This window comes from Hyperolius riggenbachi, chromosome 7 (genome assembly GCF_040937935.1).
Source record: "Hyperolius riggenbachi isolate aHypRig1 chromosome 7, aHypRig1.pri, whole genome shotgun sequence".
Classification (NCBI taxonomy): domain Eukaryota; kingdom Metazoa; phylum Chordata; class Amphibia; order Anura; family Hyperoliidae; genus Hyperolius; species Hyperolius riggenbachi.
The window spans coordinates 308,202,933-308,216,230 of record NC_090652.1 but is presented as its reverse complement, the minus strand read 5'-3'; the positions used below and the strand labels follow the sequence as shown (position 1 = coordinate 308,216,230).

At 43.8% G+C, this 13,298-nt stretch overlaps 1 protein-coding gene across 3 annotated transcripts in view; it reads left to right on the top strand.

Annotated features, from left to right (window-relative positions):
- The window catches only part of LOC137525202 (contactin-associated protein-like 5), a 419,206-nt gene that overhangs the window by 261,807 nt on the left and 144,101 nt on the right, over window positions 1-13,298 (top strand). For all 3 annotated transcript variants that reach the window (XM_068246129.1, XM_068246130.1, XM_068246132.1), the window contains one exon: window positions 9,056-9,256. In XM_068246129.1, the coding sequence (XP_068102230.1) occupies window positions 9,056-9,256 (201 nt within the window). The remainder of the gene's footprint in view (window positions 1-9,055; window positions 9,257-13,298) is intronic.

The following is a 13,298-nucleotide window of genomic DNA, read 5'->3' as shown; positions in this document are numbered from 1 at the left end:
TGCTGACTGTGATGTAGAGGGTCAAAGTTTTGCTCAATAGAGCTTTATGGGGCGAATCGAACTTCCGCGAAAGTTCGCCTGGTGCAGGCGAACGCGAACCCCCAAAGTTCGCCTGGAACCGTTCGCCTGGAACCGTTCGCGACATCTCTACCCTCTACCAATGTCTCCCCCCCACCAGCTGATGCCTAACCCTAACTGCCCCCTCTTCCCCTTCCCCCCAGCCAATCCCTAACCGACTCCCCAGCCATTGCCTAATCCTAACCGACACCCCCCAGCCAGCTCCTAACAAATACTTCTAGTCCATTGCCTAAAGGTGGCCACATATGATTACAATTAAAAGAACCAATTTTACACCAATTTAATAAATACCATTGGTTGTCCCAAAAAACAAAAGCTTTTATTTGTTTTAATCGAGAAATCCGATCGCATTTCCTGTTTTGTTTTGTTTTTTCAGATTGGACATGTTGGAAAATTCAGACCAATTTTATCAAGAATTGTATGATGTGTGATGGATTGTAAAATTGTATTCATCAGGAAACAATTGTATGTAACTATTCAGTACAAACCAAACTTTATTCAATTTTTCTGACCAACAAACTTTTTCAGAGTTTGCGATCCTGAAATTGTGGTACCTAGAAGGTTCTGATCAAAACTTCCGATCAATCAGAAAATTGGATCGGAATGCTCGAATCGAATCAAAATAAAAAAAGAAAAATTGTATGGTGTGTGGCTGCCTTAGGACTGAGCTTCCAACCCATATTAACCCTCCTGGCATTTAATAAAGTTTGCCAAATAGGCAGAAATACATTTTCTTTTTTTTCTTTTTTTTTGTTTCATGTAAAGCTACCAGAGTGGTAGCTACATGAAACAACACTAGAGGGCGCATGTGTCCTTCTAGTGCGATTTTCCCCGGCATCAATAGTAAACAGGGGAAAGCGTATATAACGTGTTCCCCTGTTTGGCTTTTCCATGGCGATGATCGGAATGACGTCATGGACGTCAGCCGACGTCCTGACGTCAGACGCCTCCGATCCAGCCCTTAGCGCTGCCCGAAAGTCATTGGTCCGGGCAGCGCAGGGCTCTGGTGACGCAGGCCCTCTTCTGCCGCTGCGTGTGGGAGATCGCCGCAGAGCGGCGGCGATTAAGCTGTACGCGTGGCTAGCAAAGTGCTAGGTGTGCGTGCAGCACTTTAAATCGCCCCACCAGGGTCTGATATATCCTCCTGCGCGGCATAGACCGAGCTCAGCTCACAGCTCCGATTCAGATTTGCAATTCCGATTAGCGATTTTCACTATGCTATCAACACAAGATGAAAAACACAGGACTTTTTTTAATCGCACCAAAATTGGAATCAGAATCGCATGTGAAATTGCATCAAAATCAGTGAAAAGAGCCATAATACCTGCAATTTGCAAACTTGCATGGATATCAGTGGGGCTTGAACCAGGGGGTTGTTAGGGTTAGGCATCAGTTGAAGGGGATTGATAAGGGTTAGGCATTGATAAAGGAAGGGCTCTTTTGAGAACAGGGTTAGATTAAGTGTTGGTAAAATATAGATAACAATGATCGATATTTCACATTCTAAATTAGGTAGCGGAATATCGGTTATTTTAGCGGCATTCTCCGGTGCTCAGTCTATCACGGTACACTTTTGGAGCGTATGCCACTGTACCACCTACTACATCAGTCACTTTGTCACATTCTAAACCACCATACCAGCCACTAAATAAGTGCATATTGAACAGCTGCTAGTTTCCTTGGGAGCCGGTGGAAGGTAATAATAGCTAATATTAGTAATATCCATTAAAGGTATTATACTACAGACTTACCCCTATTCTTACACTAATCCACTTTCTTAAAATGTGCAAGTGGACAGCATTCCTATGTAGAAAGCAAGTTGATGTGCCAAGGTCTGGAAGTCCGGCAGCACTCCTGACTCCAAAAGTAGACTTGTAGAAAGTAAAGACTGACACCATCTAGTTGTATCAATGCTCTTTTATTGTTACATACAGACTCCAAAGACATCCTATGCAACGTTTCGGAGGATGGACCTGCTTTTTCAAGCTTGTGTCAGTGTCTTAAATCACAATACATTTACTGTGCTTTATATAGCAACAAGACATGGAAATTGACCAATCACATTTAGTCTTTACACGTACTCAGAAACTTGATGGGGAACTACAAACCTCACATGCAAATGTGGGCAGCCCGGAACGCCCACCCGATGCAGGACAAGAGCGGAAAGCCACACCGCAAGCGGCAGTGATGACACGAGGATCATGCATCGGATCCATCGATGCACCTGCATCGGATGAGCATTCTGGGCTGCCCACATTTGCATGTTAAGTTTGTAGTTCCCCATCAAGTCCGCTGCAAGGAGCGGGAGGGGATTGGTCGCCAGAGACGATGACTAAATGTGATTGGTCAGATTTCATGTCTTGTTGCTATATAAAGCGCAGTGAATGTATTGTTGTGATTTTAGACACTGACAAAGCTTGAAAAAGTTGGGTCCGTCCTCCGAAATGTTGCATAGGATGTCTTTGGAGTCTATATAACAATAAAAGAGCATTGATACATCTAGATCAGGGATGTCAAACCGGTCCTGAGGGCCGAGATCCTCACACATTTTTGACACAGCTCAGATTAATTGATGGGTTTGAATCAGGAAAGGCGTGGTCCATCAGGTAGAACACATTCCTCTCTGTCTCAGTCCATCCTAAACACTGGCATGGATCTGGCCCTCCAGGCCTGGAGTTCAACACATGTGATCTAGATGGTGCCGGTCTTCACATTCTACTAATCCCCTTTTTAGATTGGCTACCTTTATTTTACCTTGTTATGTAGGCGTTCCACTACTACTGGTGCATTTGTGTGCCCAATTCATGTACTGGGTGCCCATTGGCGGCTAATTGCATGGACATCTATGAGACACCTGCTGCAACGAGCACCCACTCAACTTGACCTGACTGTAAATACTATAGACAGACATTTCCTGTTGACAGTTCTTGCTGAGGTCATGTGCTCCCTGTGGTCCAAGGAGCTGAATGTCTGAACTGCCATTGCTCCTAAAGTGACATCTCTGAGCATCTCCTGAAGAGACGTATCTAGGGAAAACAGCGCCTATGGCTAAGACTGAAATCTGCTCTCTGGTAGAGTAGGAGAGAGAAGGGCCACCATCCCAAAAATGTAAGGTGTAGTCTCAGTTGAAATTGGTTGTGTCCAAGTTGAGGTGAAGCAGTAAGAATGAAGTATGGCTATAGGTCAGCCTGTACATATCTACCAAATAACAGTTGGGCAGCTTGTCCCCCCGAATAATCTGACCAGGCAGAAGGATGCCTCCAGATAAAAAACTAGAATCTAGATGGAGAATGTCAAGGATGGTGTAACGATTGGTGTCAGCACGCAGAGAGAATCTGATTATTGGTGATCTGCAGTATCACCAAGAATGCAGATATATACCCAATTATTGGTGATCTGCAGTATCACCAACAATCAGATATATTACTAACCTCTGGACACCTATAGGTATATGAGTGTTTGGTGTAACAGTAATACTTTGAGTAATGCACCTGCTGAGCAGGTGATAAGAAGCAGCCTGGAATACTGCTTATGCTGACACAGGAACCTTCCAACAGCCTAAGAATCTCCAAGGGGTGGAGTCAGGCTGAAGGTAGGAGGAACCTGCACAGGAGAGACACCTAAAGGGTGGATGTCACTAGCAGGTCAGGAGACTATCTCTTAAGGGAGAGAGATAGTTCCCAAGGTAGTAACAGATATCAAACAATGCCTAGTCTTGGTGTGAGGTCCGTGGTCTCTACACCCTGGAACTAGTCTGATGCACAACATAAATGATAATACAATTCCCTAGTCTTGGGTGTGAGTTCCGTGATAATCAACACCCTGGAACTAGTCTGGAGTATAACATAAATGATAATACAATTCCCTAGTCTTGGGTGTGAGTTCCGTGATCATCAACACCCTGGAACTAGTCTGGAGTATAACATAAATGATAATACAATTCCATAGTCTTGGGTGTGAGTTCCGTGATCTCATCACCCTGGAACTAGTCTGGAGTATAAGTCTGGAGGAACTAGTCTGGAGGGTGGAACTAGTCTGGAGTATAACATAAATGATAATACAATTCCCTAGTCTTGGGTGTGAGTTCCGTGATCATCAACACCCTGGAACTAGTCAGGAATACAACACAAAGACAATACAGTTCCCTAGTCTTGGGTGTGAGGGCCTTGATCTCAACACCCTGGAACTGGTCTAACAAATAATAATAACAGTACAAGGAAGTCTGGCTCAGTGTGAATTCCCAGGTAACCCTGGTTCAAACACACTGTAAGGATCTGACTATGGTCTGAGTGCTTCCACGTAAGTGTTTGCAATGGCAGACAACCAGTGAATGACCAGCACCCATTATAAATAGCACAGCGCTCACCAGCGCCTCCCCTAAGTGCTGGACCAATGGGAACTGATTGAATCGTCAGCTGACCGGCTTGGTCAGCTGACTCCCTTCTGGCTGTCATAAAAGTTCTGCCTCCCAGGGCGCACGCGCGTCCTTCTGAACCTGTGTGGACTATCAGTCCCAGCCACACCAGCCATGTGTTGTGTACCACCCGCCGCACTGGACGCGGAACCAGCCGCACCGCTATCAGGGCATGCGGCGCTTTCTCCGCGTTCCTCCATAATAGCAAATGTAGGCCTACGCGTGCAAACCGCCGCGTTAGATGTGGAATCAGCCACCTTGTTTCTGAGCACACGCGGCGGCTTTTCCGCGTTTTCTCACAGATGGTATAGCCCCTAGTATGAGGAGCTTATGGCACATGTCATACCTGCACCCCTGTAGATACGCCTCTGATCTCTTGCTTTTAACAATCTGCTGATCTGTTTCAGCTGTTTTTTTGTTTTGTTTTTAATTTTGCAAAGCATGAGAAGAATTGTCTTTCCTTTTTATAATACCATCAGTGGTGCTCATCACGAGGTCGGGATCAGGAGTAACTCGTGATCACGAGCCTTTGTTTGCGATTACTGGGTCGTAATCGACATTAGTGATTGGCTTTTGATCACGAATACACTCGTTATTGCACTCGTTACCGGACTCGTGATCAGGAGTTACTCATGATCATGATCACTAGTCGGTATTCGTGATTAAAAACATGCCAACTTTAGCGGTTAATAGCAAAGCCCCCTTACATGCCAGAAACACCACATTTGCCAGATATGTTAAGAAGAACAGTGGAAACAAGAGGAGAAAAAAAAGTATACATTTAAATGCGGTAAATGACAGTTACTGTATTTACCACATTTAAATGTATACTTTTTCCTTTGAAACTTTAAAATCGATTTTCTCAAAAACTATAAGGTCTTTTTTGAAAAATGTTTCCTCTTGTTCCCACTGTTCTTCTTAACATATCTGGCAAATGTGGTGTTTCTGGCATGTAAGGGGGCTTTGCTATTAACCATTAAAGTCGGCAGGTTTTTAATCACGAATACCACTCATGATTTGTGATTACATGCAGTTATTCGACTCAAAACCGCACTTTAGCTATGATTAAGGACCAGTAGGTCTGAAACATGTTAGCTACTGATGCGTGATTGGTGTTTTGGATACGTCCATAATAAAGGATCATTTTAGGACATGTGCGGATCCCTTCCTTTTGCTACAGTTTCCTTGGATTTGCCTTCCTGGTTCCAGCACTGTCCCTGTTCGAGTGAGCGGTGTTCTGGTGCTCTTTTTTTTTTTCTCTCAAAACCGCACTTAAGTCGGATATCCCTTTCTATTCGTGATCGCGAGTCAATTTGTAAGTGGGCGGAGTCGAATTTGTGATCACTCGAATTCGTGATTGGGGGTATCAGAGCACCACTGATTACCATATTGCCAATCATTTTGAATATTTAGTTTGGCTTTGATGTCACAGTATTTCTGAGCTGCGGGAGGAGAAGAGGAGTCCTATGGAAAGGCGCAAGCACGTCTGTGGCATCTGCTGGCTATGAATTGAACCCGGTACCCCATTGCCGAGCCATACTTGAGATAGTAATAGATAAGTCCTTTTTGCTTTCCTGCAGATAAGAGACAACATCTTCATTCCTCCTGTCTCTTGTACATCAAGCAAGCCGGTTGACGAGTCAGCTCACCAAGGCAAGAGAATTATTATTTCACGTTTTCCTTTATGGTAACCGGAGTCCTTTGATGCTGTTGGGGGTCACTGGTTCCATATCCAGCTGCAGCTGTGTGAGAATTCCGCACCCTTTCATGGTGCCCTGTGGGGTGTGCTGTGCCTTGATGTCTCTGGCATTTTGTAATCCTTTCCAAGAGGCATAATAGCAGCGTGTGGAGGTGGCATCCCATCTGTCATTTTCAGGGGCTAGTTTGGCAGTGTTGTTCTTTAACGAATTCACCATTTTCTGCTTGTAAAATCATATTCTTTCCCTTTCTAACTAGAATAAAAAGACTGAAAGTGTCATGATTTCCCATCACTGACTCAGTTAGTGCAGCCGTGGAAAACAAGCACCAACTGTTGTTGGTCTGTTCAGCAAATTACTTAGGGAAGAATAGCTGTATTGGATGTGTATACCTCTATGATTGGAGGTGTATTAGAAGTATATTCCTCTGTGGTTGGAACTATATTGAATGTGTATACCTCTGAGATTAGATATGTATTAAAGATGCATTGGGGGTATATAACTCTGTGATTATAGATTATTGCATGTGTATACCTTACATTGGCCACACACCATACAATTTTTTTTTAAAGTTTCTTTTCAAGTCAACAATTGCAATCAATTTTTCTGATTGATTGTAACTTTAAAAAAAAATCTGATTAATGTACCACACATGTGTGTTCAATTTATCCCCAATTATTTAAAAAAAAAAAATTGCTTGGGTCTATATATTAATACATTGACAATGTACACTACACCATTCAATCTTCTTAAAAATTGATCAGTAAGAAAAAAAATCTTTACATGTTTCGGATCAACTGATCATTTTTATCGAATTGCCATTAAATTCCATAATTCGATAAATTTGATAAATTCGATTAATTTGATAAATTCAAATGGTGGCTGGATGGTGTAATGGTTAAGCCAGCACCTATTCAGCAGGAGACCTTGGGCAAGTCTCCCTCCCTAATACTGCTACTGCCTATAGAGCGTTCCCTAGTGGCTGCAGCTCTGGTGCTTTGAGTCCGCCAGGAGAAAAGTGTGATATAAATGTTATTTGTCTTGTCTTGTCATTTTATTGTATGGTGTGTGGCCACCTTTAGTTTGATGTCTTTTTTAACAGTATTGGAAGTGCATTTTTTTGAAGTGAAGCTTTTTGACGACATCCTCAGCATGCTGTGTAGGTAGTGTATATTGCCATGATTTGATTTCTTACAGTAACAGCCAAGGTGTAATATAACATGTCAATGTGAACTGTTATGCCGACACTCCTGGAATGTACTGTCTATGGGTGTCAACTGCTTCTTACAAGTCAATTTAATGAGCGCAGTTTGGTATTGATTGCTGTGTGTTGTCTCATTATCTTTTCAACAGACAGTAAATGAGGCTGAAATTCTGTATTTACATATCCGATCCCTCACTCTAATGCCGATTTAACAACATGCAGCCATTGAGTTGTCAGATCACACACATCAAAAAAGGGCGCCTGACAATATGGGCACCTAAAGAAGTCGATATTAGAATATAATTGGTCGATATTCTACTGTTGCAGTATAATAAAAGATAGTAAAATGTCAGTAAAAAATACAGATATTTTACTACACCCACACCTTTACCCCCCCCCCCCTTCCCCCCACCACACTTAAAGAAAACCTGTAACAAAAAAGCCCTCCCCTGGGGAGTACTCACCTCGGGTGGGGGAAGCCTCCGGATCCTATTGAGGCTTCCCCCGTCCTCCTCGGTCCCACGGCGACGGCGATAAAGCTCCCCGAACAGCAGGATGTAAATATTTACCTTCCCGGCTCCAGGGCAGGCGCAGTATCGGCTCTCCGCTCGGAGATAGGCGGAAATAACCGATCACTGTCGGGCCGCTCTACTGCGCAGGTGCAAGTCTCCTGCGCCTGCGTAGTAGAGCGGACCCGACAGAGATCGGCTATTTGCGCCTATCTCTGTGCGGAGAGCCGCAACAGCGCCCCCACTGGAGCAGGAAAGGTAAATATATCAGCCTTGTCAGGCTTGTGGAGCGAGGATTGCGGGACACTTCAGGGGAGTCAGTGCTGGACTGCCTGACCCTACAGTGGAGTGGGAAGCCTCATTGCCGACCCTGAGGCTTCCCCCTCCCGAGGTGAGTACCCCCCAGGGGAACTTTTTTTTTGTTATAGGCTCTTTAACCTTATCCATCCCTCCCACATCTAACCTTAACCAACCCCCCCATGGCTAACCTTAACCACCCCCCACGGCTAACCTTAACCCACCATGACTAACCTTAACCACGCCCCCACACAGAAAACTTAACCACGCTAATCTTAAACCCCCACGCAGAAAACCTTACACCCCCCTTTCCATACACAGAGGGAAGCATGGCTGCGAGTAATTGACATTAAAGTGTACTTGTGACAGTGAGATGAAAATATTGTATACTCACCCGGGGCTTCCTCCAGCCTCTTAAGCACCAATGTGTCCTTCTCCATCTTCCCGAGTGCCTCCGTTCAGCCGCAATCACTCCTGGTAATCTGGCTCAGTAGCACCAGTCTTCTCCACCCATGCACAGAAGAGCCAGATTACCAGGAGTGATTGCGGCTGAACGGAGGTACTTGGGAGGACGGCGAGAGACGCGTCAGTGCTCATGGGGCTGGAGGAAGCCCCGGGTGAGTATAAAATCTTTTCATTTCACCGGCACTGGTACACTTTAATATTGAATATTGTTCAGAGGGTCCTGGCTGAGAAACGGGGTTAGACCGGGGAAGCAAATGGACCATCCAGAGGCTGCCTTTCTACTGAGGTAAGTATCTAACATTTTTTTGTTTACCCCCAGGCTTCAGGTAACTATTTTACTTTTGAATGAAATTAGAATTAACTGACATCTTTTCTATTTATGTTTCTACAGAAGAGAAAGTGTGGACTGTTCTCCAGCACAACATCACAGATGTAACGCCGGTGCGTGGGCAGATCGGCGGGAAGCCGTACTCCGCAGGGTTTAACTACAGCGCCAGCGCCGAGCAGCTGGAAGCCATGACCAACAACGCGGAATACTGCGAGCAGGAGGTGCTGTATCACTGCAAACACTCCCGGCTGCTCAACTCTCCCAGTAAGTGAAACATCAACAGTTTGGTGCCGTTTTCTGCCGCGCTTAAACTTTTGTCTTACCTCTTTACATTTTCCATTTAAACTTTACGCATACCTCCCAACTCTCTGAGATAAGAAAGAGCGGTGCATGTTATTACGGCACCGGGCAGCTCTCCCTGCTGCTGCTAAACTCCTCGGCGGGGTTAAGTACTATTTCCCCTCTGAGTTGTCGCAACTCGGAGGGAGGGGAAATCGGGGTCTGGCTACCTCTGAACCCCTAAATTACCGTTACACGGGGCACGCAGCATAGCATTGCTGCTTCCGCCGAAGTGAACTGCTCTGAAGAAAGAGGAACACCTTAAAGAGAAACTGTAACCAAGAATTGAATTTCATCACAATTTTCCTTTTCTCAAACGGATCATCAGGGGGCGCTGTATGTATTGTGGTGAAACCCCTCCCACAGGAAACTGTGAGGACCATGGTCCTGGCAGTTTCCGGTCTGTGAACCTCGTTGCATTGTGGGAAATAGCTGTTTACAGCTGTTTCTAACTGCAAAAAAGCAAGCAGCAGCTACTTCCACTGACATCACCTGCCAGCAGTAAAAATGTCACGATGTGATACATGTCGAAATGTAAATCAGGGAGAGGAAATATTTTACAATGGGCAAACACAGACTAAACCATTTATACGTAATTATTGTAAAAATTAAGCACTTTTTTTATTACATTATTTTCACTGCAGTTCCTCTTTAAGACACACCCCTGCCACACTCCTAGACACACATACCACAAAGAATCCATATGCAAAAGATGTTATTTTATCATTCAAACCACACCAGTCCTTTATATACTCATTAGAGTTCCTTAAAGCGGTTTAAAACTCTGACAACATTTTCAACAAAAATGTCTTTTCCTACTTTGTATAACCCATACAATTATCATATTTGCGTTTGTTCACAAGTATTAATATTCATTTAGAAATTATAAGTTCCCAAAGTTCAGTTAATTTACTTTGAAAGCTGCTGGTGCATTGTATTCATAATTGTTGTAATTCTGTTGTGGATGCTGCCAGCAGTGATTTCTGACCTGTGTTTCACCCCAGGACTCATTAGCATAAGTTTCTGCACAGCCAGAGAATGTTTACATAAATGTATCAAGTAAAGAATGTGTACACAAGATGAGATTATGAGCAGTTCAGATGCAGGTTCTCCCTGCAGAAGAAAGAGTCAGCCATGTGATGTAACCCTTTGAATGCTGTTTTACTAAAAAAAAAAACATTGTGTTAGTATATTATATGCTGCAAATAATTTTTTAGAGCAAAGAAGAAATCCTGGGTTATATTCCGCTTTAATGTTAACATTTTAAAATAAGAAATGTGTCAATTTAAAGGATGGTAGTAGTCGATTAAATACATTTTAAGTAGATAAATACAAATATTTGCTTAGATCTGTACATCAGTCCTGAAAGAGGGACAAATGAGGAGTAAAGATGGACAGGGCTCCCAAAGAGGGACTGTCCCTCCAAAAGAGTGAGAGTTGGGAGCTGTTTTACGTTTTCCATTTAACCTTTTGTGTATGCTCCTAGTAGGGGGTGAATGGGGACTGTGCCATCAGTTGTGCAATTTTCATATTTGACACAGCCATTCTTGAGAAATTCACTTTGGAAGAGTCAGTTATGTGACTCGGAGACCGCCCCCAGAAAGTATGAAGCTGGCAGCAGAGTTACTTAAAGAGAACCTGTACTGAGTAAAAATATTTAAAATAAACACATGAGGTAACTTCAAATGAACATTACAGAGTTACCTTGCCATCAGCTCCTCTCAGAAGCTCACCATTTTCTTCTGACAATAACCCCATCCAGTTCTGACAATATTTTGTCAGATCTGAAATATATCAGTTGCTGTCAGTAAAATATCAGTTGCTGTCAGTTATAGCTGAGAGGAAAACTGATGTACCAGGTAATGTCCATGTTTCCCTATGGCTCAAGTGGGCGATGTTACAGTTTAACTGTGCTGACTAGAAAGCTGTTATGGGGTAATAGCCATTTTCAAAATGGAGGACGGAAAATTCCCTTGATCACAGTGAACAAGCAGGACGCGGGACAGGAGAAAGACACTGAGGAGTAGACTACATGGAAGTTAAGTATGACTTGTGTATGCTTATTTTGACTTTTATTTTCAGTACAGGTTTTCTTTAAAGGGGTTCTTTCGTGAAAAAAGTAGGCAGTTAAAAAATGTGACAGATGACAGGTTTTGGGCCAGTCCATCTTTTTAAGGGGGATTCTCAGGGCTTTCTTTGTTTTCAACAGCATTTCCTGAACAGCAGTTTAACTGCCAAAATAGCAAGATACCAGCCGGCCTCCCTAATCACTTGCACACTATTATGTCAGTTAGATTTTGCAACTGTTGTTCAGGAAATGCTGTTCAAAACAAAGAAACAGCAGATCGCTGTACTACATGTAAATACACGGCGGTTTCGCCGTGTAACAATCTTCCGAGCGGCGATTGGAGACTGAAGGCGGAGCTCTGCTCCGCCCACCAGGCAGGAGATGCGTGCACAGCCTGTGCGCAATCTTGCAATAAAATTGCAATAAAGATTTGTTAAAAAATAAATAACTGGGGGGCGATCAGAAAGCTCTGTTGGTGGGGAGAAAGGGGGGGGGGGGTTACTAGTGTGCTGTGTTGTGCGGTCCTGCAGCTTGGCCTTAAGCTGCAGTGGCCTATTTTACAAGAAATACCCTCGTCTTTAGAGGGGTTTAGAACTGTTGTCCTCAAGTGGTTAACCTGAGTGAGGACAGGTCTTAGCTCCACTCCTGGATTAGCAGTGGTTGCTTAGTGGTAACTCATGTTTGTGAGCATGTTGCAAATGGTTTTTTGACTGACTAATTTTATAACAATCTACGCTATCAGGGTCTCTGGGTTTCCCTTTTGTTTCCTTGTGCAAGCTGGTGAAGCCTAGTAATACAGTCGAGGAGCTGCACTGAGGCTCTGCCGATGCTCGGAGGAAAAAAACACGAAAGGGAAGAGAAAGCCTGGAGAGAGTTGTATTTTTCTCTGTTGTCATCTCCTCCTCATTGTGTGACCGTCCTGAGATTTCGGGTCCCTGACAGCCGGGCGACGAGACGAGAGCTTCATTTCCAGCGGCTTGTGCCGCGATTGACAGCTAATAATATTTCAAGAACACACTGTTTTCAGACGAAAATAACTCCTCAATAATTTTCTCAAGGCTTTGCGAGCTGCGGGCTCCCCCGGTGTGCCGAATATCTTAATAAATCCCATCGCATGCACGCGGCGCTCCCAACACACACAAGAGCATTAAGCGAATTCATTTTCTGTGCAGTCCACATCAGGCGGAGGCTGGAGTAGCATTTAAGCAGAACTACATTTCTGTTTTTATATTTACTGGTTTCACGGTGGATTGTGTCTTTTCTTCTTGGCTGTTGTTTTGCATTAATTCCTGGAGAGGTTTGGAGGAGACACAGCAGGATAAGATTTTTGCTTTATGGTAATCCTGTTGGAATGTATTATTTCAACCAGTAAGATGTGGTGTGTAGATTGTACATCTCGCTTCTGAGCCGCTTTGTTCAAGGTCACTTATTTGGTTCATTACCTGCTTGATTGCCGTGAACAGAAAAGTTTTGGCCAATGTCTGTTTTTGTAAAACATTGAAGGCATGTTTAGGAAAGTCAAGTCTTAGTATATTTGAATGCTCTCTTACTATACAAAGACACCAAATAATCTGTTCAGCACCACCTTTAAAGTGTACCCCAGGAGCAGGGTTGCTCGTAAACTACGCCAGCGCAAATCTACGCGTCGTAGTATGCAACTACGCATCGTAGTTCGTAGGCGTAGTTTAAGAACTACACGTATGCATTTCCGCGTAGTCGTAGTCCCGCTATGCGAAGCTTCGCCCGCTACGCGTAGTTGACGTATGTATTGCGAAATCAACTACGCGTGCGGTAACTGCATCTATATGGATCATTGCGCATGCGCAGAAATATTATTGCCCTTTTATACGCATAGAATTCCGCATTGGAAGGTGGAATGTACGCTTATATTAGTTTATA